This window comes from Manacus candei, unplaced genomic scaffold (assembly GCF_025592945.1).
Source record: "Manacus candei isolate 608988 ecotype Guabito, Panama unplaced genomic scaffold, ASM2559294v1 h1tg000017l, whole genome shotgun sequence".
In the NCBI taxonomy this organism is placed as follows: Eukaryota; Metazoa; Chordata; class Aves; order Passeriformes; family Pipridae; genus Manacus; species Manacus candei.
Genome location: NW_026138065.1, coordinates 21,496,337 through 21,520,769, shown reverse-complemented (window position 1 = coordinate 21,520,769; position 24,433 = coordinate 21,496,337). Strand labels below are relative to the sequence as shown.

The following is a 24,433-nucleotide window of genomic DNA, read 5'->3' as shown; positions in this document are numbered from 1 at the left end:
CCCAGCTTCCCTTTTGATTTTTCAGGGGTTTTTAGTGGAATCAAGCTGCTGGCAATGATGAGAAATCTATAAAATATAGAGTGCTCTCATTGTATAAAAAAGAAACACTTTCATAAAATGCTAATGGATATTCCCATGTTCTGTAGTGATACTTGAATGATATTTTACTTCATAATACTGGTGGCAAAAGATATCAAGTTTTATACTAGTGGCAGTTCACTTCAAGAAATCTTTAAGCCCTTCTAGGCTATCAGTATAACATCCTTTCTATAGTCTTTTACACTTCTTATAGTCTTCTTTTCTAGAAAGAAAAATGTTACTTTCTGATATCATTGAAACAGAACTAGCTTTTAGTTCCAGCTGTTAGGAATGGTACAGTCAAGTTTACAAAAAAACCATTTGGTTGAAAAGGGGGCAAGGAGTCTATCTTGGCCAACTGACCCTTTTCTTAAGCAGTTCTTAGACCTCCAGTTCCGTAGGCCACTGAAATACTGAGGCCCAGCTACGCTCCATGAGCCCTAGCCCTTGCCCTGCTCCAACCAGTCAGAGCACCAAGGGGCATTCCTGGACCTCAGGAGCAGATGTACAGATGATATGTACATCAACCAAAACCATGACACAACACAAGCACACTTCTTCAGATCTTAGTTTCCAGGAAGGAAAACCACCTCTTCCTACTTTCAGATTAACATGACAGGCAAACAGTGTCATTTATATTAGGCAGGTTCTTACCTGGTATAAAAAAGTATGCTGTTCAGCCAGATCTGCAAAAACTACTCAACCAAAGATCTTCAAGTCTTTAAACCCCAGAACTTGTGCTAAGGATACCTAAAAGTGCCTTATTTTCTACAGTGATGAGGAGGTAGGAATTCCAGCTGAGATAGTCAGCTTCACTTTCAAAAGAGGTTGCAACAACACATGGTAATCTTATAATGTTAGTCCCTCTGACAAAAAAAACCCCAAACAAATGAAAAAAAGAAAAAACCAAAACCAAGCCACAAAAAACCAAGAGGATATACACATTACAAACAGGTGCTTTTACTTTAGCCTCTAAACCCTACATTCTCAGTGACTCTGATGTAGAAGCTAAGTATCAAACATCCACTTTTTTCTGTGTTTTCCAAAATCCTGTGCCTCTGTTTGCTTATAGAATTTAAGATTCTCATGGTTGGTTGCACCAGTCCTGATGCAATTACAAAAATAAGCAAAAAGAGAAGCAGGAAATAATTTCATCCATCCTAGTATTCTGCAAACAGTGTCATTGTATTTGGCAATTCTTCCTGGCAGCCTTTCCTTTATTGATAACAAGTTTTGTAACCTGGAAATTCAAATGGACATCAGGAGGCTCAGGAACCCTGTACTGATCAGCCAGTGATGAGAAATCTGAATAAAGAAAACAAAATTCAGTTTCATTATCACACTAAAATTAACAGAGTAAGCTGTGAAAACTTCACTGCTCATTTGCAGTGTAAATTGGGGACTGTGTCACAACTGATGAATTGACATTTTCACTCCACAGCAAGACCTGCAGTTTCAAGAACTGTGTTAAACATAGTCTGTTGTTTAGGAAATTACCAAAGGTAATGAAGTGATGGAAAGCTGCATACCTGGCAATTTGTTTTAACACAACTTCTTTCAGGCCTTGAGAAAAAAGGAAGATAAAAGCTCAGAAAGTGCAAGTACATCAAACTGCAAAAATTGTACATCTTTCTCCCTGCTTTCAAGATCCAGCAATAAATAGACACCACACGAAAATAAAACAGCCAGTGCTGCCTAACAGGAAGCTTATCAACAACATTAAAAAGGTTTTTTTGACAAAACCAGTTTTTAATGAAGTCACAGCAATGTTATAAAACACTCTAGGTGGCCGGAAAAAATATTCCAGAATATAAAATAATCAGAAATTCAGTGTTACAGGAAAAGTAAGTAGTTGACAGTGTCCTGAATCAGGACTAAAAGAATAAAAACAAGTTAAAAAAAAAAGATATGAAAAGTGATATGAAATGTCACTGATGCTACCACCTTCCCTAAAGAACTCACCAGGTAAACAAGAACTCCCTTGTAGATTTACACAACTAAGAGGTTACATCACCCTAAGCTTTTCTAATATAGCTAATAACTTAAAGTAACAATATCACCAGAAATATCAAACCCTGAATATGGCCCACAAAAAAATGCAAGTGCTTCCAATTGATCCTGCACATCACACACCTGTGTATCAAAACAGGGCTGGCAGAAAAAAATATCACTTCTCTATGTAATGAAGCCTTTGTATCATCCCATAAACTTGTGCTTCTTCAGTTTCAGAGCTACCCTTAGCATTGTTGAGTATTTTCTTAGTCTCAGTCATTCCGGTCAGTGAAGTTCAATTTCTTTTCTCTGATTTGTTCATTCAATTTAATTCAATTTTTCTGATATACAAGCCCTCAATGTCTTTAACTGAGCTCTTCATCTAATATAATTTCCTTTCAGCTCTTCACCTTTCTCCACCACTGTCCCAGGTTCCCTAGCTCCCAGAAATCCTATCCTAATTATTGTTTCTGTATCTTGTGCAGTCCAAGTATTATTTCTTCAGCATTTGAGTCAGATAAGCCCTCTTTTTCACTGCCATAGCAAATGCAGGAAAAAATTGAGGGCACAGTGGTAATACACTTTCAACTCACTGTTCCTTGGAGAAATAATTACAGAGGAAATCTTGTTTAGCCGCTGCTGTCCTGGGAGAGAATATGCTCAGTTCAGATGAAATATTTGGAGAATTTCATTGCCAAATCCTAGCAGGTCTCTCCAGAGCACAATTGAACTATTTGTCAGCGGCCAATAACTGGGTCAAATTCAGACACTCTTTCAAAGGCACAACAAAAGAAGCAAAGAAAATAAATTAGAACGGAAAAAAAAGAGACTAAAAAACTAATTTATTTCCAACATCTTCTATTAAGAGGAGCAGCACAGGGATGAAAAGGTAAGCACAACACTAACCCAAAGGAAAGACTGAATTCTGAAGAGATCTCCAGGGGATTTTTTTAAACAGAAGAGTACTTTCTGCTGACATCTTAGCAGATGAGATATACACGTTTAACACACTTTGAGAGTCAATATGACTCTCAGCTGGACAGCAGGAGTTTTCAATGGAGTCCTCTGCAGAGTAAGAGATGGAAGGAACATTTCCACCTCATTCCCCAGTGACCTCTTTAGCATGTCTCTCACTACCACATTTTCACAGACCATAAATCTTAAACACTTTTTTATGCATTGCTCTGCAGCTGGTCCTATCAGCTGGTTTTACTCAGTTTTGCCACACACATAGCCCTGTTAGAAGCCGAATGATATCTGGGCACATGCACCTGGCTATTAGTGGAGCATAAGATCCATGATCTTGCCTTATGAAGAAGGCTTGAAAGAAACAGGTCCTCAGAAGCCACGTACTCCAATGTTCACCAAGCAGTCAAGTTCCTTTAAGTCATAGACCCAAATGCAGATTTGATCACCGATATGATGGAGAAAAGTCATGTATCGGAATATTTTTCTGCAAATGTATTTTATGTTTTTTAATTTTAGGATTTTTTTCTCCAATCTCCTCTTTTATCACCTCAGCATTTGCACTTCACTCTCTCTTACTTGCTTCTTCTCTCTTCCCTTACAAATACACAAACAGAAATCCAAGTGTTTATATTCTGATAAGCTGCAATATTTTAAAATTAAATTTTTATGCTCATCCTCAGTAGTTGTTTCTTCCTTGTTGTTATCAACACATTACTCTGTTACCTTGTATTTCAAAAATGCAGTGAAATGGTGCCAGAAAGGACAGTTTCAGCAGTAGGATTTTATTATTTTTTCAAATCAAGAATTAATGTAATAAGACTTCATAAAATATCCTGCCTTCACAAGCAAACCTTGTATCCAGGCAGTGGGAAAATGACAGAAGGAAGGATTCCTTACAGTGAAATTGCATTTGAAGCTAAATAACTAATTGCAGCTTTAAAATTGACAAATCAAATTTAAATTTCTAGTCAAAAATATCAATTTTTTCCAGCATCTTCGCTGTTTCCTCTTCACAGCTGTTCCCTAAAACATATATATTTGCAATTTGTTTCTTTTTCTTTTTTAAAAAATATTTACATTCTTTTGTACTCTTTAATAATGATTGCTAGGCTTACAGACCCAAAAAAATATAACCATATTACCACAGCCGGATGCATGAACCTAACTTAAAGACTTTAGTCATGAGTGAACTTCTCAAGATGTTCAGTTTCCAGTGCCCATGAGAAGTCTGGATTTGAAAATCAAGGGCTGGTAAAAACAAAAGCAGAAAAGGACAAAAAGAAACTATGTGTTCCTCCTTTTTTGATTTGTAGACACAGTCCTTAGGAACTACTGGATTTGGACATCAATATGGCTGCATCTGTGTTGTATCCTCGAGTGCTAAGGTATTAAAGGAGTCCCTGAGCTCATCTCTCTTCAGACACAGCTCTGTTTGAAAGGATGCATTCTGGCAAACCACAGCTACCAGTGGGGTTGCTGGCATTCCCAGCAAGGTCACAGCTACTATCCAAGATATTCCATCTTCCAGGAGGCTGAACAAATACTCTTCCCACTACATGTCTACTTGCAGTTCTTCAAAAAGTCAATATAGACTGGCTAGAATAACAGTGGAAATAATGCAGCTATTTTAGAGTAAGATCCATAGCAGTCTAGTAGAGGTTCTTGTGATGGAGTTTCTGATATTACAGCAGGCACTACATTTTTTATGTGCCGAGACACCAGTCATTTGGCAAAACAACTGCTGAACTCAAGGTCTTGGCATGCCTACCTTTTTTTTTTTTTATTTATTTTTCCAGTTACGAGTCTCAAGCTTGCAGGATGACAGGTCTCTCTTTCTAACCAGCTCCCAATATAAAACTTTTTAGGCCCCTAAAATATAAGTTGTTTGGCAGGAAGTGGGGTATGTACAGGTTCTGTCTGTACTCATTTCTGAGTTAAGCTACCTATTGAAGGAAATGATCTATAGGATAAAAATCATACACATTACCAACAATGAGCTCTTAGAATAAAAAGATATGAGATAAAGATTATTTTTCCCTCCTCCTCAACACTAACTCCAGCTTTAGGATTTAGTTACCATTTTTCTTGCTTTTCTTCTCTACCTTCTTTTTTCTTTTCTTTGGACGTGTGGTCATAGAACACAACTGACAGGATAATGACATTTTCAGGTAGAAAAAAGAGGTTTTTTAGTTCTTTGCAGCATGCACAGTATCCCAGGGAACAAAGCAACAATATTTTTCATAGACAATTTTATAATTCTATTTCCCTCTTAAGGACTGTCTGAAACCATTCCATATGCACAGACTAATAATCACATATTTCATTTTTCAAATTTCATATTCTTTTGCATTTCTTTGTTGAGATGAGGCATATTTGTTCTAGGAATGTACCCACAAGCAAGAACACCTAGCTAAGCCAGTCAAACCTATAACCAGTGATAGCCTTTCCTGAAACAAGTTCTATGCACTAGCACAGTAGTAAATGCCAAGATAGAATGGAGGATCTGTTCTAAAAAAAGCCTTGTGAAATTGTTTGATTCTGACTCTCAATTAAATCCATTTCTTAGGAAGGATATAGTAGCAGTATGACAGATTCAGTTCTATTAAACCTGAATTTATTAATTTCGTATTATGCACTAGAACATTTACTGGATAGCATGAAGGATTATAAGAGAACTTAAAAAATGTTAAATAAATATCAAGATGTCTTCTGTGCTGTTACCTCTGCTTTTTTGAGCTGGCTTTGAAACTCAATAGATACACATGTCACCACCAGAGTGCCTTTCAGCAGCCTACAGGAGATCCAGAAGATGGTTCTGGTCTGCTGCTAACAGCCACCAAAATAGAGAGTCAATATTTTTCATTTCAATGTTCACCACTACTGGGATACAATAATAACAGTAACTGCAAAACAATAACTTATTGCTTAGGCAAATGCTAAAGGCTTTATTTATTATCCTCTCTCCCCAGAAACCAAATATTTGTGGGATGCAAGTGTTACTGTCAATAAAGAAAGGCTTTACTTTCATTAAAAAAGGTTTGGGAAACTCTATTCATAAATAGACTATTGGTTCCATTTGAATGTTTCAGATTCTGAGATATCACCAGCAAGAGTGTGGGCTAAATGATAAGGTAAAATTATAGTAATAAGAGGTTTGGAAAGCTACAGAATCTGCTGCAACACTAGAAAGCAATAATTTTCTTTAAATGGTAGTAATCCCTTTTCTTCTGTTCAAGTACTTAAGTTATACAGACTAAAGGATAAAATATTTATAATTTTTATTCATATTTATCAAATCTCATTTACAAATTATTTCTGTAAAGTTGTTTTTGTAATGTATAGTGTCCTGTCTTTGTTCATAGAGAATATCTGTAGTGTTTGGCTGAAACGTGTGGCAACTCTGTGGAGATGCTCATAAACCATATTTTGACTCTCTTCAGAAATTAAAATATCATGTTATATTATTAACATATGTCCCCTAACTGGAAGGAATGCCTTCATTTTCCAGAGTTTACTCATATACAAAAAGATACTATTCGGAACACAAAATCACTTGATGGCACATAATAATATAAAGAACCCAACTGTTATGCTCATCATCATTTTCCCAGGAAAGTCGCATTTCCAAGCACTTTTCACCACAGCTGTACCTGCTGTCACACCACAAGCCCTGTGAACCATCGGGAAGATGGTTCACAGCAGTAAGACAATGCCAACCACGCTACAGCTTTCACATGCTGTGTGAAGCATGCTGTCCTTGGACCCCAAGAAATAATGCTCAAAACTGCAACTGACTGGGAGTTTTTCATCAGAAAGGGTCTCTGATGAAAAAAAAAAAAAACAAACAAACAAACAACCAAAGAAACAGTTACTCCAAAGCCAAAATATTTTATGGAAGATATTTTTTTTCTTTTCCTGCTTTTTCTCATATTTCTACCACAAAACCTGAAAGAAGTATTTACTTTTGCCTAGCTTGACCTGCTTCTGACAACTCTGGTTTGCAGAAATGACCTGAAATATAAATTTTCAAATGTATTTGGTTATCTTGCCTCCTGGGGACAGTGGACCAGAGGCCTGGATGCATTTGCAGATCCCCTGCTCTCTTCTAAGTGGGACTCATACATGTTTTGGTAGAATCAGGTCAATAAATTAAGTCAGGAAACACTTAGATTTAGAAAAACCTTAGTTTTACTTGAAAAAAAAAAAACAGATGATGAAACAAAATGTTCCACTGTTTTAAATATTTTTTGAACTTTTAATTCCTTGAACACTTTTCATATGTTAGTTTTTATCCTTATTGGGAAGCCCAACAACTATTATGCACTTTATACAGGACCATGGATGCTTAAAATGTAAAGCTTAGTGCTGTCAGAAGAGGATAACATACGACTGATCATAAAGCTATCCTTTCAAAGTTCTTGCTTTTTTTGGTAAAAGCCTTGCTTTTTTTGGTTATAACCTGTATTTTTCAATACTTGATTTTTTATTACCTTGTGGACCTGCTGCTATAAAATCAATAAGTTTCTTACTAGTCAAGGAGGTAAAAGTTTCACTGTTTGTTCTCACTAAACCTGTGTTTTAGTTACTCTAGATGTGGAAAAATAGTATGCATAGGCACAATATTTATACATATACATATAAACATGTATATACTCAATCACACAAAAAATATGGTACTTATGCACTTCTGCATAAAGAGAGAAGAAAGGTACAGACAACATTTGAAAGAACATCCTTTTCCATCACAATATGCATATAAATATTATGTAGGAGTAATTATTCAAACAATTCCTTATATATTACCCTAATAATGTAGGTCTTAAATATTTTTCTGGTGATTTCTGCTGCAAATTTCCATCCATCTTTGTGAATTCCACTTTGTGAGCTGTGAGTTACATTACATTTTTTAACTGTATATGATGTACACTATATTGCAGTCAAAGGATAGAAACTGAAATACCAAATGCTGCTCCTATTTACACCTGTTCAGAGGTCTAGTGGCTCTTTCAGAATTTAGATAAAATAACAGTATCCAATGAGATTATACAGACTTGAAATTCCATACAATCAGACAAGGTCTAATGCACATGTGCTTTAAATCATGCCCTATTTAACACTTGTGACTATACAGGTGACAAAATTGCCCCCCAAAAATGTTTCCACAGCCTCTTCTAGTCACCTGACAGAAATATACAGTAACATTTTTTTTCTACAGAAAAATCACTCGGCTAGGGCTCCTTACAGACAGCTATTATTTCTGCCCTAAAAAGTAGCAGCTAAAAGGCAAGCTCTCTACTAAAAAGTAACTCTCTACTTCAAAATAGTAGATTTGGAAGATTTACCATTCACAAATACATGCACACATCGGAAATCAAGAATTTCATCTCATTTACTATAAAAAGATAATAAGCTGTGTCCTACCTATGGTGGTAATTACAGTGCCAGCAAAGAAGAAGGAACTTCCCAAGTCCCAGTGACTGATCTGAGCAGATGTGTTTCTTAAAGGTATGATTCCTGCATTTATTGCTGCCACTACTTGCTGCAAGTTTAAAAAGATTTTTGTCAATATTCATGAAAAAATTATGTTCATATACATTACACAATAAATTGATTCAATCACTTATTTGATCTAAGCAATAAACTAGAAAAGGATCTGTGTTGCTTTGCTCAAGCTCTATCATTCAGTCGGGCCACAATTTAATCTTCAGCAGACACCCCAGGCACTTCAGCACACAGCAGAGCTGTAAATTTCAGACCATTAGGGAGAATGGAAAATCCACAATATCAGTAACATTATCACCTTAGATAGATGGCAAACACAATTATTTTTACTGCTGCAACTATTTAGTGAAGACAAACATGCATTAGACAGAATTTATAATGAGAGTTTCCCCAAACGTTCCTCTATTGAGTTAAGCAAATGGACTTCTTAAAAAAATCATTTCAAAACATCAAGAAAAAATACCCATACATTGTTCTGGATCAAATTAAGTCCAATTAATAAAAACAATATTACATAACAGATAATTCAATAATTAAAGAAATTACACTTACAGTTATAAAACTTTCACTGATCAACAAAAAAATCAGAGTCAAGTATCCAACAGGTTTATACAACTATATATTTCATAAATTTCATTCTTGAAAAATTCAGTTCTAGCAGCTAAAATAAACAAACTTGCCACTAGTGACATTTTCATAATCTCAAGAAATAGGAAACGTTTCCTTTTTCAGCAGTGTCACCTACTGTAAATTCTTACCACAAAACATATTGTTGTTTAGTTATATCACTATTGCAGATATAATTAAGTAATTAAGTTAATTGGTGCACATCAAGAAAAAGTACTTTTAAGCTTGCTATAAATATCTCAAAGAATATAAGTTATCATTTCTTTTTCAAACTTTAAAACAGGACCTATTTCATAATCATGATCCTTATAGTAATAATTGGTGTCTAACAAAAGGATAACAAAGGAAGCAACACTGCAGAGCAAAAATGAGCATTTTAACTAGCTAATAGTTTGTTCTTGGCAAGTTGTCCAACAATCACTATTTACATAAATATATTCAGCAATAGGGTAAGCTAGAACTATTTTCCTTATGAGCAGCCTGTTGCAGAGGAAGAGTATTCTACAGTAGTAATACTTTTTTCAGCTTGCAAATGAAAACATTTTGTTACTAAACAGTGCCCATAGAAGTCACTTGCTATGGACAGAAATTACAAAATATCAATGCTGGATTAACCAGGAATTGACTTTTCATGATGGGATCTCAGTTTAAATCCACCATTTCTAGTTTGCCATTCTCAAATCTCAGATGCACAAAGTAACCATTTTAAAGTCCACAGCTGCATCTCCATAGCCACCTAAGCCAATTCCACCATCCAGGGTTGTCAACAGAATGCCAGCTGGAGTATTTTTACGTACATTTTAAACTACTTTCATTTTGACTTCTTTTTTTACGTTTTTTTTTTAATACCGGAAAGGCAGATATCAAAGATGTGGAATTTTCAATCCTACTGAGCAAGAGGAAAGGATGGGGAAAGGGAGAGGGAAGAGAATTTAATTTTCCTTTGGGTTGGAAGAATAAAGCTTCTACATCTGTACATCATGTCCAACTCAGCAAGAGCAAATACAGCAGCACTGACACTGACAGGTGTTTCCATCAGTATAGGAAGGAACACATCAGACTAAGAAGCATGTGAGAACCATCCCTCGTATTGATTTCATAATTTACACAACACAGAAATTCCTTGGACTTACAAACCCCAGTGTGCTGCATTATACAGTGACTACTGAACACATTTTGAGTACTGTTACATTTCAGTGGACTAAGAACTTCCATCGCAGGTCCTTGTACCTGAAAATGGGAACATGCTCTCCAGTGAGGCATCATATGATACAGCATTGGATCAATATAATTTTTGGGGACCATTCCTGTTTTATTATAGTTTCTTGTACTGGATGAATGAGCTACCCAGAGCAACACACCTGTTTAGACAGTCCAGCAAGACCAAGTTTTATACAGATCCTGATGTAAAATGTTTTCAGGGCTTTATATCATCACTGCACATTTTGAAGCCATATTACCCCAATGTCTTTTATATGAAAGGTGTGCAAATCTAGACTGCTCAAACATCCATTACAGCCATGCATTTCCAAACTACAAATACCCCACCTACAGACTTACAGGAAAAACAATACATCTTAACCCAGAACTCCCCAAACCAAAGCAGATGCCTACAAAAGACAATTAACCACTATTATTATGTCTCTGATTTTATCTAACTGCTCGTTAGGAAAAGAATCAGGGCTGCTTTCAGTGATACAGCCTCCTAAGTTCTGACTATGCATACTTTTAGGGACTTTCTGAGTAGGAGACTACATCTGCATCATGGTGTTCAGATTGGTTTGGGTGGATTGTTTTATCATTAATTTATCTAACTACTTTTGGAGTTCACTTGGCTGCCAAGTCATTCTGTGGCAGTAGGTTCTGCAAATTGCTTGTGGATCACTTAAAAAGCATTTCCCTTTTGAGAGTTCATATGTGCTTCAAAGTAATTTTCTAAGTTCTTCTGTTATGAGAAACACTTGAATAGCAATCTCTAATTTGTCTCCTTCAAGAAATTAATGATCTTACAGACCCATCAGCTTCCTCTATTTTTCCAGATTAGACTCTTTCTTATTAAATAATATATTCACCTATTTAAAAAAATCTGCTGAATATTGCATATAAGTAATTTTTTATTGACAGTATTTCTCACTGACTTTCTTTGTACATTTATTGATTTACCTTACTGATTGTTTTAAACATAGCTTTAGTCATAAAGGGCCACATAATGCCTTCAACATCACTGGGTTATTGTTCCCAAAAACACACTACTGTGCTTTCTCCTGCACAGTAAATATGTTTGTGAGAAGCCAGATTTAAACCTTTACAAAGCTGCTGCATTATTTTCCTTCAGAGTCTTCTATATAACAAAGTCTTCTCCCTTAATAACAAGGGTGACAGGTGGGTAAGGTTTCTGTTTCATTTAAATCAGGTTGCTGTTTCACTGAGATCAATACTACTGTGTCATAAAGTCTTTGAATATTGCTCATAGATTTTTTGGGAAGAGTAACTGCACTTTCAGTTCTTTGGATCAGAGAACAACTTTTATTCTTAGTTTGGTCAGCAACAATAAGAAGATTCCTATCTAAGACTATTCCCAAGAATAATTTTGAAAGAAAACAATGTATCGCGTAACTCCTAACATACATACATTTTGGGGCACTAACTTCAGGGTACCACCTTCTTCCTGACTATGTCCACTGCACAAACTTACCTGGAATATTAGATATTAACACTTCCCTAGCCTGGAATAAAAACCCAGGTTCATGCAGCTAGTTTCTACTAAATTCACTAAGGGCCTAGGTCTCAGCCTTAGCCTTCAAGTAACATGCTATTATTCACTGTCAGTGCTGTCAGATTCAATTCTCTGCCACTTTTATTCTTGGTCTTCAGCCTTTTTTCTTGACTGATGCCTTACTACTAGAGCAAACACAGCCACTTCATTTGTCATAAGTCTGGCACGCTACTCTTTCCTCTCTTCCTTCCTAACTTCTTTCTGTCACTTCAGACCTTTGGTTTATCCTAACTTACACAATAGTGACAGTAACTCTGCATTCCAAATCTTGAAGTGGAAGCATGGAAACTACATAATCTATGCAGTCGTCATATGTTGCAGCCTTTAAATACTTCGTGTGATCTTAACACAGGAACTTCTGGAATTATAAACATTGTTTTATAGTATTAAAGTTAACTGACCTCCCCAGGAGCAATTTTTCTAGTTTTTCTCTTTTTTATGCCATTTACAAACTAAATTCTGACTCAAAAATCAGTTTTGCTTTAGCAATACAGAACCAGTCAGCATTAGAATAGGGATGTAGACAGTTTAAATTCTGAAACTATGTAATTATTTCACTTGCCTTACCTTCTTCCAGAGCCTTTGTCTAGTACTGTTTTCATAAGAGATGACTGATGACTGAGCAGAAGAGTGGTCAATCAGCACTGGTACCCAATCAAGGCCTCTATGTGCAATGAATTTAAGAATACTATTATATGGTTACACTAAGTAATATGTTTTTCTTCTTTAATTGTCTTCATAATGGTGGAAAACAAGGTCTTTTTTTTTCATAGTGAAGAGAATTGAGATAAAATTTTGAAATATTTAAAAACTTTAGAAACTTCATTCCCATTTTTTAGGTTATGTGAATTCTTAGGCTAGCTCTGTACTGTACCCTCACTTGCATTACACTCACACATCCAAACTACCTGGCTTTGTAGCCATATTTGGGAACAAGCTTTAGTGGAGAAAACAGAAAAGAGGTAGAGATGCTTGAGTCCAGAGTGGATAGGCCAGGCATGACCTGCCTTTCTTTCGAAAACAGGACCTGAGCTCCAAAAAACACATAGGTACTGCTTTCACACTGTAATTTTTTTGCTTGAAATCAGAACACCGGGAAAAGGAGAGTGACAATACAAATCACATTTTAATTGGATGTCAGTTTTTCATTTCCTATGTAATTTAGAGACACTTTCTGGTAAATACATTGCAGAGTTTTGTATTATGAGATCCCTGTGTTCATGCAGGCATCTGTCTTGCAGAGACCATGCTGAACTACCCTTTGCAGATTAAGACATGGTATATTGTGACTTCTGTCAAAACAAGAGATAAAAACAGTCTTTCAAACAGCACAGTCATTTTGTGAAAACAGAAGACAATTCTAGGTCAGGGATTTCATCCTCTGGTCCTCTGACCCTGCAAGGAATCAATGGAGATGACTGACAAAAGCCATCCTGTTGGCCATAGAGCTACATTCACTAAGCAGGGGTCTACAGAGACACAGCAGAAGAGGTTATGAAGTGTGAAGGCTAGCCTCTGGTAGTCAGCTGTTGTCTCACATGGAAATCAGGCAGAAGTAAGTATGTGTCAAACCAGTCACTCTAATGCTCATCTCCTTGTTCCTTACCAGGCTCTGTGTACATGTTTGTGTACCATCTTCCAGTCACTTCACTTTTATGAAATGATGTAACACAACACTTCATTACTCTCAGCTCTACTATCAAAGGATTAAAATAGAAGCACCTTAAATTATGCTTCTGATAAAATCCAGAGCGTGATTACTTTTGTTACCCAGCTTGGCAGGAGTTAGCTTGTGCTTCCTGACAATCACTTACCAAGCGATGTCAAAAAGTCAGATATGTCTCAAAGTTTCTGAAAACATTTCTCAGCCCGTATTTCTTCCTTCACTGCTCTGTTGCCATTCGACAAGGGCACTCTCACCAGTATAAAGATATTTCACGTAAGGCCCAGCTACTGCACAAGTCATATGGTTTTATTTCAGCTTTTGTTCACAAGGAATGGAAATTCTAGTTCTTAGTTCAGAGGCACACCAGGATGCTTTTAACACTTAGCAACAACTCTCCAGCCTCCAAAAGCACACACTTTTGGACCTTGATGCTGAAAGAGATTGCAATGATGTATTATAATTCTGTGACTCCTTGTTTTTCTTTTAAGATTGTATAACATATGACTGTACTCTACACTGGAGAGTAGTACCTCACATGTGTAAGAATTAAAGAACACTTTTCACACTCTTCTATGATCTACTTGAACTAAAAACATATATAAACATTGAAAAACATTACTTCTGAATAAGCATTAAAAACCTCATGGGTTTATATGTATATAAATTCTCTGAATGTGCATACATATGTCTGTATATATATACATACACGTTCGGGGAAGAAGGCTTTGCTTCTTGAAATTACAGACTGGCAGAATTATTCAAACAGCTGTTCAACAGGACTGACTTACTAATGAGTCATATCTGCTACCCTTTCTAAGCCAAAAGCTGTCACTCAGATGCAATCAGGCTAGGTAAGTTCCAGGTCCCTATAAAACTGTTCATCTGAAGCAAATGCAATCTTTAAGGGCCTCAACACCAGAAGCAGCAAAAAAAGTTTGAAAGCAATCTGCTTGAACAAAGTGACAAGGGTAGTTAGAATTTATTTATTATTCTCCCCCAAAAAATATATTTTTCTTAAGCTTGAGAAGGATAAAAACCACTTTAAAAAATTCTTTGTGTTTAACCACCATGTAGGAAATAACTACAGAAAAGGGAGCTGTCCTGTCCCTGGAGGGAATACTCCCAGGCAACAGAAAGTTTGGCAAAAATTCCCTCCCTCTAGGAGCTGAGTACAGAGCCAGAAAAGGGGATCTGGCTCTAAGACAGGACAGCAGGAACCTAAGCAAGGAGTACACAGAACCCATGGGCTTCTGCAACCCATCCAGACTCCACCACAGCAGGTGGAGGGTATCTGTGTGGAGAAGCTTGTGATCAAAGGTCTTTCACAGAGATCTTTCATTTAGTAAATATTTCTCTGGTCTGGAGAAAAAGATAGAATTGGGGTTGCTTTATTGTGGAAGGAGACAGAAACATTAGAACATTTGTTTCCGACAAGAGTGAAGCAAAAAGGAAACACAGGCACAGCAAGAGGAAAAGAGAAACAGGATCGTACTGCACCAGTTAGGACTACCAGGACATGCAGAGTTAAGAGTATATAAGCTTGAGTGCTCTGATGGGCAGACACCTTACTAAGGACAGACACATGCACAGGCTAACAACTCAAAGTACAGTTCCTGCACTGCATGGCTTAACTACTTTAAAAGTCCTTAATTTCATTTTTCATTGCTTTGAAAACACCGTCAACAGGCAGCTCTGCTACCGATGTTTGCAATTTGTCATAAGCTTCATGTCCGAAATGCAGATGGTACATTAAAAAACTGATGCAATGATATTTTGCATCCCCAGACAAATAAATAAATAAAATATTCTGCAGCACCAATTTCTTTTATACTGGTCTGTCAATCTTTTTGAGGTTCTGAGGTTCTAAGGTTTAAAAAGCATAAACGATTGCTGCTTCCATGTTAGGATCCAGACATGGGATAGTTCCTGCTTCCTTTTGGAGAGGCTGTAAGGAATTGTAAAAGGAAGAGACTAAGAATATTTAAGGTTTAAACTGGCACATTCAAACTCCTTCGAAAAGTTCCTGCTTAGAGGACCCACAAGCTACAGCTCATAGGACTGAAAATATATATAAATGTTGTGATTCAAAGAACTAAGAACATTTGATTTGACCTTAATAGATTTAGCTTTTAAATTTTAATTTTGTCTAAATAAATTTTGGATTTGTCTGAAAAAAAGATCTTTGACTCTACAAAAATTGTACAGCAAGCTCAAATACCTTCTAGTCTGTGGGAGAGAAAGGATGTACACTTCTTTATTTTAACAGTTTCCTACAGAAGCAGGGAAATGCACCTCAAGGAGCTTATCTGGTTGAAATTAAACAACATATTCCTGAAAATTTATTTTCTTCCAAAATAATTTTCTTGGGGCTACAATGTAAGTTGTAAAGAAGCCTATGAAAGAGACACAAAATCAGCAACTGGTGGAGGTGCAACTTTCTATAGCTACCTATCTTCAACTATAAAAATGAAGCCACAGCAAACACATATTTTAAAGTAAAATATCTTTATAAGAAATTAGTCACATAAGAAGCCATGATGACTAGTGATGCCAGTTTGATGAAAAAAACACTGCTTCCATACCATTCATAACTATGTCAGGCTTCCTTGAGAAGAAAAAACTGCATTTTTCCTCAAGGGAAATTAAAAAAAAAAAACCACACACATTTTGATCTCATTCACAATCTAAGAGATGAATGGAAAGAAAAGGGAGAATGCAGCTGATGTAAATGTAAGATGAAAACAGGCATGGCACACGACTGTGGACCCTTGCACAGAGAACTCTTCTCCCCATGTTGACCACAAGCCCACAGAGGACCCAAGGAGATCAACTTGTGGGATCAAGGTCAATTCAGCTAATCCTGTTGGTTCATTAATTCTTTTTTGTTTGTTTGTTTTAAATGCAAGCACATTTTTGTGGGCATTCAGTTTTCAGAAGAAGCCACATACCCTGACAGGGGCTGGACTTAAAACTCTACAAAAATATTACTGCTGAGGCAGCTTGGTGCAGCATTCTGAAATTGTTCAGATTTCAAAACAAAGGTTTTACAAGACAAGAATTACCACATACAGTACTTGGAACACATTAAAAGATTGTGCAGTTTAGTGTAATTGTGTTTTTCCACTTGTTAGGATTTTCAGAACAAATATATTTGAAGGATTTTTCTGCTAAAGGAACCAGAAATTAAATATGTTCAATTATTAACTTATATTTCTTTGCACCTTTACTTGAAAACTTTTCATTAATTTTCAGAATTTACTCCCTAAGATAATGATAATAATTCACACCAGCTTACTAGGACATTCTAGGTATTTAAAATAATATAAGTGAAATTTTTCATATTTCCTATTTTTGTATGTAAAAATAATACACTAAACAACTCGATGATTGGATATTAAAAGGAAATTTTTTTCCACTTTGGTTTAAAAAGTTCAACATAAACAAATAACTGCTGAGCAAAACATAATTAGCTGATATTTACATAGAAAGTTCTTAGCTTTTTTTTTTAATCAACTTTTTCTTTGGTGAGGGGACAAACAGTTGCCTGTCATTGCCAAGACATCCCACAGTGCAAAATACTGATCACATCCCTATGTCCCAGGAACAACAGGAATTCTGGGTGAGGGGAAAGTAAATTCATTGTTATTTCATGCACCTCATTTCCTCTATAGGATCTTTGGGAACCTGTGGAGGGCATGAGGTGTATGGAACAATAATGACAACTTTAGGAAGTCGCTGGATATCATATTCAGCAGACTCACCTCTTCCCAGAGACAACCCCAGGAGACAACATGAAGGTAGACACAAGTAGTTTGTGGCTTTGCAGGAGTACACAACTGCAACCCAAACATCAGCAATGTAACCTAACATTTCTTTACATTTGCTACTATGGGCAGGTGCATAAATGCAGCAGGAAATTTTGCTAGGTACTTGGCAATACACTTTGTGCATCTGAGTTTAGAAACTGTCTCTGTCATTTCAAATGCTTAGTGGCAAGCTTGCTATAGGGAACAGTCAACAAACAAAAAGAAACTTAGAATTAGATTGAAATAATTAGATACAAGTGCTTCATTTAGAGAATTATTTCATTCTTTAATGCTTATTGTTGCTTGTGTGTGTGTAGCTGGATTACTCCCAGGTTTCTATCAGCTTCTGCCAACAAAAAGCTCAGTGGAGGGGGAAAAATTTAGACATGAGATGTAAAAAAATGCCTAGTGTATATGAAGATCATGTTCATATATTTGGTCACATATACATTAAATCCACACCATCTGAACTACATTTGTTCTTTTATTCTGTCACCTGACAGTTACTTTGCATTGCATGGCAGGGCCGAGTTGAGAGCAGGCATAGACAGAGAAACCAAAACACCATTCATGATGAATTGTGGAGTGGATGAATTGTAGAGTGCTCTTCTTCCAAAAGAAGAAATAGTGGCAGAAAGTGTCTGATCACATCCCTTTCTACAGCTTTATAGTGTATTGGATATCACAGATAACCTTCGCCAAACCAATGTTTTCTCATCTGTTAATAACTGAGATCCTTTTGAGACCTTCCAACTGAAACTTTTTTTAAAGGTTTTTTTTTTAAGTTTAGCACCAGACCATGCACACCTTGCTGCTCTGTTGTATTCTCATTAGACTCACCAAGGCAGTGTTGATACTTCCACAGGCTTCCCTCCTGGGATGTTTCTCTAGTCGTAGATTTAGATATACCAGCAGTGAGTGTCGTGCACTGCCCACCTCAGCACCATTTGGTACAGCATGCAGTGATCCACTTAATACTGCTGTTAATACTGGCTTCTGGCTACAGCAAAAGGAGTTCAAACTGCCTGAAAAAACTGGCCTCTTGGGTGTACAGGTATGTTCTGCATGATTTTTGCACATTTTTAATATGATACTAAATAGAAGTGCTCACAAAGTATCAAAATAATTACATACCCGGATATACCTCTCAGGGTCATATATTGCTGTTGTTCCTTATATTTTGTTACAGTGAGGCAAAAAATAACTGAAGTGGTTTAGACTGAGGGAGATTTGCTACACTGGACAATAGAGAAGGTCACAAAGACCACTTCCTTGTCAACACAGGAACAATGTTGCTTGACTGGGCTGAAAGCTTATGAGGAACACCCAGGTAATTGTTCTGAGGGAGCTGAAGTTATTTGGCTGCCATCATCAGAGCACTCTATTTCATTAACTTTGCACATTTTCTGTGCTGCATAATAGCTCTCCAATGCCCCACATTTTACACCTATATAAAATATATTAAGTCTATAAAAGTATAATTCTCACCTACTACACCTAGAGGAGTCATAGAATCAATGTGACAATACACAGTTTCAGGAATTCTAAACCCAGGGAATAAAATTTCGTGTGCTGAAAAGTTCCCAATAGTATATATTGTTGTACCAGGAGAGAGTTTGGTGATTGGTGAGATAAAACAAGGATAGAAAAGATAAGAAGGGAAAATTCACTATCCTGTGTGTATTCATAGAAACACACAACTCTTTTGTGAACAGGTTTGCTACAAGAGGAAGATTTTGGCTCCTGAGTGCTAAAGAAACTGGACTGTCATTCCACTTGTACAGTTATTTTTACTGGAATTTGTGCTCTCCAACTAATCTCTCCAATATGCTCACCTGACTAAGCTACCACGTATCATACTGGCATTGGACAGTCTTGGGATAGTCAAGTCTGCTTCTGAGTTGGGATTAAATGGCAGAGCAGAAGTTGTGAAGATACAAAAAGCCTGGCATGAAAAGCACCTTGAGCAATGACTAACATGAAACAGGGCCAAACCAGCTCCTGGATTCCCAGGACACTAAGTTCAAAAGGAAAAGTTTATAATGACTTTCATTATAGTTTGACTCAAGGTAAATACTTGATTAAAGAAGACATTACATACTGTAAGCTCTGTAATTTTCTTTGCACCCACTAATCATTCCAGCTTCCTTCTACCCTAGTACATATTAATTTTCAGTTTTATAGCTTTTAGTGAATCCTTAAATATCATTTACTTTTTCCTTGCACGCACTATTTATTTTTATTCATATAGACATCCAACAAAAACTGAAGACATACTGCATTATATTGTAGTAGCTGTCAGAGGTAATCCCAGAGTGACAAAATGTATTCCAGTAATTCAGCTTCTGTGACAAAGTGGTAACTAGGGCAGAAACATGACCCCGTGTTTAAGACAGCAACCCAGACTTGGAAAAATTAATTTGAGGTTCTCTTTTACCATTGCTTTCCCATTTTACTTTGGATAAGTAGAATTTCCAAGCCCTTAAACAACTTGATGTAATTCATTAACAGTTATTCTGCTTAAAGAAAGGCACCCAAAGAGGCACCCTATGCCTCAACTCTTCCTCTGTAAAAGAAGTGTCACAGCACATTCCTACCTCCACATTGTGATGTTCTTCTTTACAGAGAAGCAGAAGGGAACAAGGAGAAATGAAGTTTTTCATTTAGCAGAGCAAACTCTTCCCACAACTATCTGTCATCCATGTGCAGTGGAAGGCTGTGTCCCCTCCTCATGCTTCACACGTCTGTGTTTTTCTGGTCATGCCAAGATCACTAGTGAAGATGGGAGCTAATGCTGATATGGTTATCTGTGTTCTGATGATTGTACTGAAACTCATTATTTTACACAGAACATCAAATGGGCATTGAATGCTGATGGAGTGGTTTTTTATTATCAATCTGTGCTTCTGGGTAAAGAATCATAAATGCTAAAATATCTAAGTACTCCACAGCAAACTTCAATAGTTTTTGCCTTAAGGTCCATCTCACAGATGATGTAAGATAATATTGCTTCAAAATTTCTTTTTTTATCTTCATAAGTACAGGATCTGACCTAAAAATTTCATATGGGGTTATTTATAGTAGCTATAAGAGATATTTTTCATCAGAATGTGCTTGTATATTTCTCTGAAAGATTATTTCACATCTGCTGGTAAAACCACTGAAACATAGTTACTACACAGCATCAAAATTACTATCTGCAGCATGTCCTCAGGCATGCCTAGTCAAGATTCATGGAGATAGGAACTATCTGACAGCCATTTAAAGGGTAGCAATTTTGGAACACATTTTAGCAACAGGGCAGGTGAGAAATCATAAACAAGACTTTTTCCCAGCTTACCTTTAAAATTCAAAAGTAGTGCACCATAAAAATAACTCAGTACATCAGAACTCTGCATTTTAAAATGAAAAAAAAACCCCACATCTATGCTGATGCTCAAGGCAGATCAGTCTAGAGAGGTAAAATCAACTTCTAAACTCCCGGCTATATCTGCTGTCAAAAAACACCTCCAGGAAGCTTTGCTGCCCATGCAGCTGGCATGCTCCAGAGCTCCATGCTCCACCAAGGTCTGGATGCTGGCCACCCTCTCCTGCTCTCCCCTGTCTCATCTCAGGCTCTGTAGACCCAGACAGCCCCATGGCTACTGTTAAGGAAGGAGTTAATCTTTACTAACTCTTGGTAGCTCCGGCCTCATATTTCATTTTCTTATCCCCAAAAACAATGTTATTTAGCAGCCCCCTGCTATTCCCTCCAGTGCCACTGGATATTCCTAAGAACATGGGATTTAGGTTAGAGTGAGACTCCAGATCTGGTTCTGTGTTACTGCAAATAAATATTTCCTATGGTTCTGAAGCAAGTGACCTGCAAGGGTAAAGTCACGTTAGTAGGAACACACCAATGCGCATCATTTGTGTATATGCCTTTAAGAAGCGGAGGAGTTTGAGATTTAAGATCAAAATAGGAAGTCCATGGTACTTTCCTGTCTTAAAACAAAATCAATAAAAAGAAATATACAGCTGGAAGGAAAGCTAGCCTGATGAAATCACAGTAAATTAGAAGTCCTTCAAGGCAATGGATGGTGTAGTTTCTTCCTCAGAATTAGGCACTTCAAATATTGACAGAATCAGTAAGGCACAATCAATACACCAATTCCTTCGTGAACTATTAATTATATATATTGCTGATGAATAATCATTTAATTAGCATAATGGGAGGCTTCAGTGAAAAGGCTGTCTACAAAGCATACTGGACCTAAAAATAGCAATAGCTTTTCAACCATGAGGCTTTGCATGAAAATGCCATTGCTCAGCTTCTGGTCTTAATACTTGTTACATCACTTGGCCAATACAGATCTTTGCTTACAAAGGTTTTGCCCCTTATCACTGTAGTACTGCCATGTATAATTTGTTCCTCTAAGGCATGGTGACAAGGGTTTGGTATGGATTACCTGAATCAGTTCATCAAGCTCTGTTGCATTCACACAAGAATGCTGAGATACAAACGTCTGCTTCTGAATCACAATGGTGGTTCTCTGGGAGGTCTCATGAGGCTGCTCCAGGGCTTTAAATACTGTTGCTCCAATTATTAAATACACGACTACCACCAGAAAAATTGTTGAGACTGTCTTCCATTTCATAACATTAATAGCCGAATCGTTTTCCTCCCGTGAAGCAAGCACGGTAGGTTTGGTGGAAAATGATAATCTTGGTTTGGAGTTTTGAGTAGCCGATTTGGGATCCAGCAAGTCAGGTGCCGCCACTGGCAAAAACAGAAAAAAAAAAGTTAATGTTTACAGTGCCACTCAGATTTTGTTACCTGAACTTCTTGTCAAGCAATTACATAAATTCTGTTGCTTCTAATTGGAATTCTTAACTGTTGAATCTCTGTCTTACCCCCATGGCACCTTACAGCAAATCAACATGTTGCTCCGAGTAGTAGTATCCATTTTACAGGCATACACACATTTGCAACATTTTCTATGTGTGTCCCTTTGTCATATGCAATCATTTCCAAAAGCAGATTTCAGCTACACTCTTACATTTCATTAAATTACTACAAGGTAGTATTTTGCCGCAGACATTCTTTTCGTCCGCTGCTCTCCCGAGCACTGCTATGCAGCTTTCCAGCTGTGTTTTACCTCAGTGTTCAGAAGTAGCAGGAAAATACAAAACCTTCTGTCCTTCACCTATTTTGTACTGTCCTCTGACAAATTCTCTCTGAGAACAGTTGTGAGATCACTTTCCAACTCCCCAGACAAAACCGTAAAAACAAGGCGTTGCTCAGCCTACTGGTCTTAAAGTGCTAATTGCATATCGATTACACCTCTCAGAAAACACGAGTAAAACACATGTGTACTTACTGGAAGAGTCATACATTTGTTAGAGTGGGTATTTTTATTTACAGCTACAAAAACCCACCGGGTTAGGAAAAGAGCATCTGAGTGTGTTATCAAGTATCTGGATAACTCATGTGACTACCAGCAACTACATGGGCACCAAAAAAAAAAAAAATCCTCCACATCAAGTGCAGGTAAAGGTCTCCTGTGGGAAGGTGGCCACAGCAGTGACCACACAATCTATATTAAAATTGTTTTGAATTACAAGTATGTTTTGAATGGCCAAGACAACGCTTCCAGCTGCCTGTGGGAAAAGCCCAGATCTAAATCTAGAGGAAAGTCTCCCTCAGGACGGTGGAGGTGGGACGCGTCCCTTCAGGCGAGGCGATGGCCCTTGGCAGTCACCGAGTGGGCACTCTCCGGGCACTGACACACACCTCGGCGCCAGGGGAAGGAGTCGGCAGGGAGGGTGGCAACCCCGAGCCGGGCCGGGCGGGGACCGGGGACGGGGGACACCCCTCACAGCCCGCGGGCTGGGCGCCGGGCACCCCACGCGGTCCCGCCTCCCACCGCCCCGGCCCCCGCCCCACGGGCAGCCGGGGGTCGGGCACAGCCCCCCCGCCCCCTGCTCCACACCTTGGCGGGGGAAGCCCCTTCCTCGCCGCCACCTTGTCTCCCGTCGCAGCCCCGAGACCCTCCGAGCCCCCAGGGACGGTGCCGCGGACCGCTCCCCGCCCGCCCGGAGCGGCGCCGACCCGCCGCGGCCGCCGGCGGCGAACAAAGGAGCGGGCACCGGGCACCGCCGCTCCGCCGCCCGCCCCGCCGCCCCCTCCCCGCGGCCGGTGCAACGCGCCGGGGTTCGTCCGCTGCCCCCGAGGGGCGCAGCCCCGGTAGCCCCCGGGCAGCTGCCGCGGGCTGGGATGCTCCGCTGAGGGGAGCGGCGCGGGGGGGAGGCGGCCGGCGGCGGGGCCGGGGCGCGGCGCGAGCGGGGCCGGGAAGGGAAGGGAAAGGAGCCAGGCAAGGTACAAAGGGGCCCCGAGCCACCGCGGCGGCGTGGGGAGCATCCCGGGGTCCGGCGCGGGGGAAGCAGGGGCGCATGCAGCATCCGCAGGGCTGGGAGCGGGGAGGCACGCCATTGTGCTCGTACTCACTTCTTATTTACCGACCCGGTGCCCTCTCCTCGCTCCACGGGCAGGCATTTTTTCAGGGCTTGGGTAGATACAGTTAGAGCAAATAAAAAAAATTAAAAATTAAAAAAAAAAAAAAAGAAAAAAGAAGAAAGAAAAGAAAAAGGAAAATAAAAGAAAGGCTGGAGCAGACCGAGAGGAAGAGGCTGATGGATGGGTCTGTAGGAGAGGGAGCGGCAGGGGCGGGCGGGCTGGCAACGAGGATCCCGCCGGCTCCCCCCGGCCCCGGGGCGTGCGAGGTGCCTCACGTCGCGCATCGCGCATCGCACATCGCGGCGCGCCCGTGTGTGCGAGTGTGCGAGTGTGCGTGAGTGTGTGCGAGCGTGTCCGTGCCCACCCGTGTGCGTGTACGTGTGTGTCCGTGTGTGCTCCGCTGCGAGGGGCGTGCGGAGCAGCCCGAGCCCGGCGGTGCCTTTTGTGGGGCGGCGGGGCAGCCGCACCGCTGGCTGTGTGTGTCCCCCCCCGCCCCTCCGCGCCCCCTTCCGCGCCCCCCG

General features: G+C 38.8%; 1 protein-coding gene across 7 annotated transcripts in view; it reads right to left on the bottom strand.

Moving 5' to 3' along the window:
* KCNK2 (potassium two pore domain channel subfamily K member 2) overlaps positions 1–24,433 on the bottom strand; it is a 107,683-nt gene that overhangs the window by 54,471 nt on the left and 28,779 nt on the right. For 5 of the 7 annotated variants that reach the window (XM_051783933.1, XM_051783932.1, XM_051783937.1 and 2 more), the window contains 2 exons: positions 21,865–22,175; positions 8,461–8,578 (listed from right to left, as the gene is read on the bottom strand). In XM_051783933.1, the coding sequence (XP_051639893.1) occupies positions 8,461–8,578; positions 21,865–22,175 (429 nt within the window). Of the gene's footprint in view, positions 1–8,460; positions 8,579–21,864; positions 22,176–23,903; positions 24,391–24,433 lie in introns of those variants that run through there. The other 2 variants (XM_051783935.1, XM_051783934.1) reach the window with 2 other exon arrangements.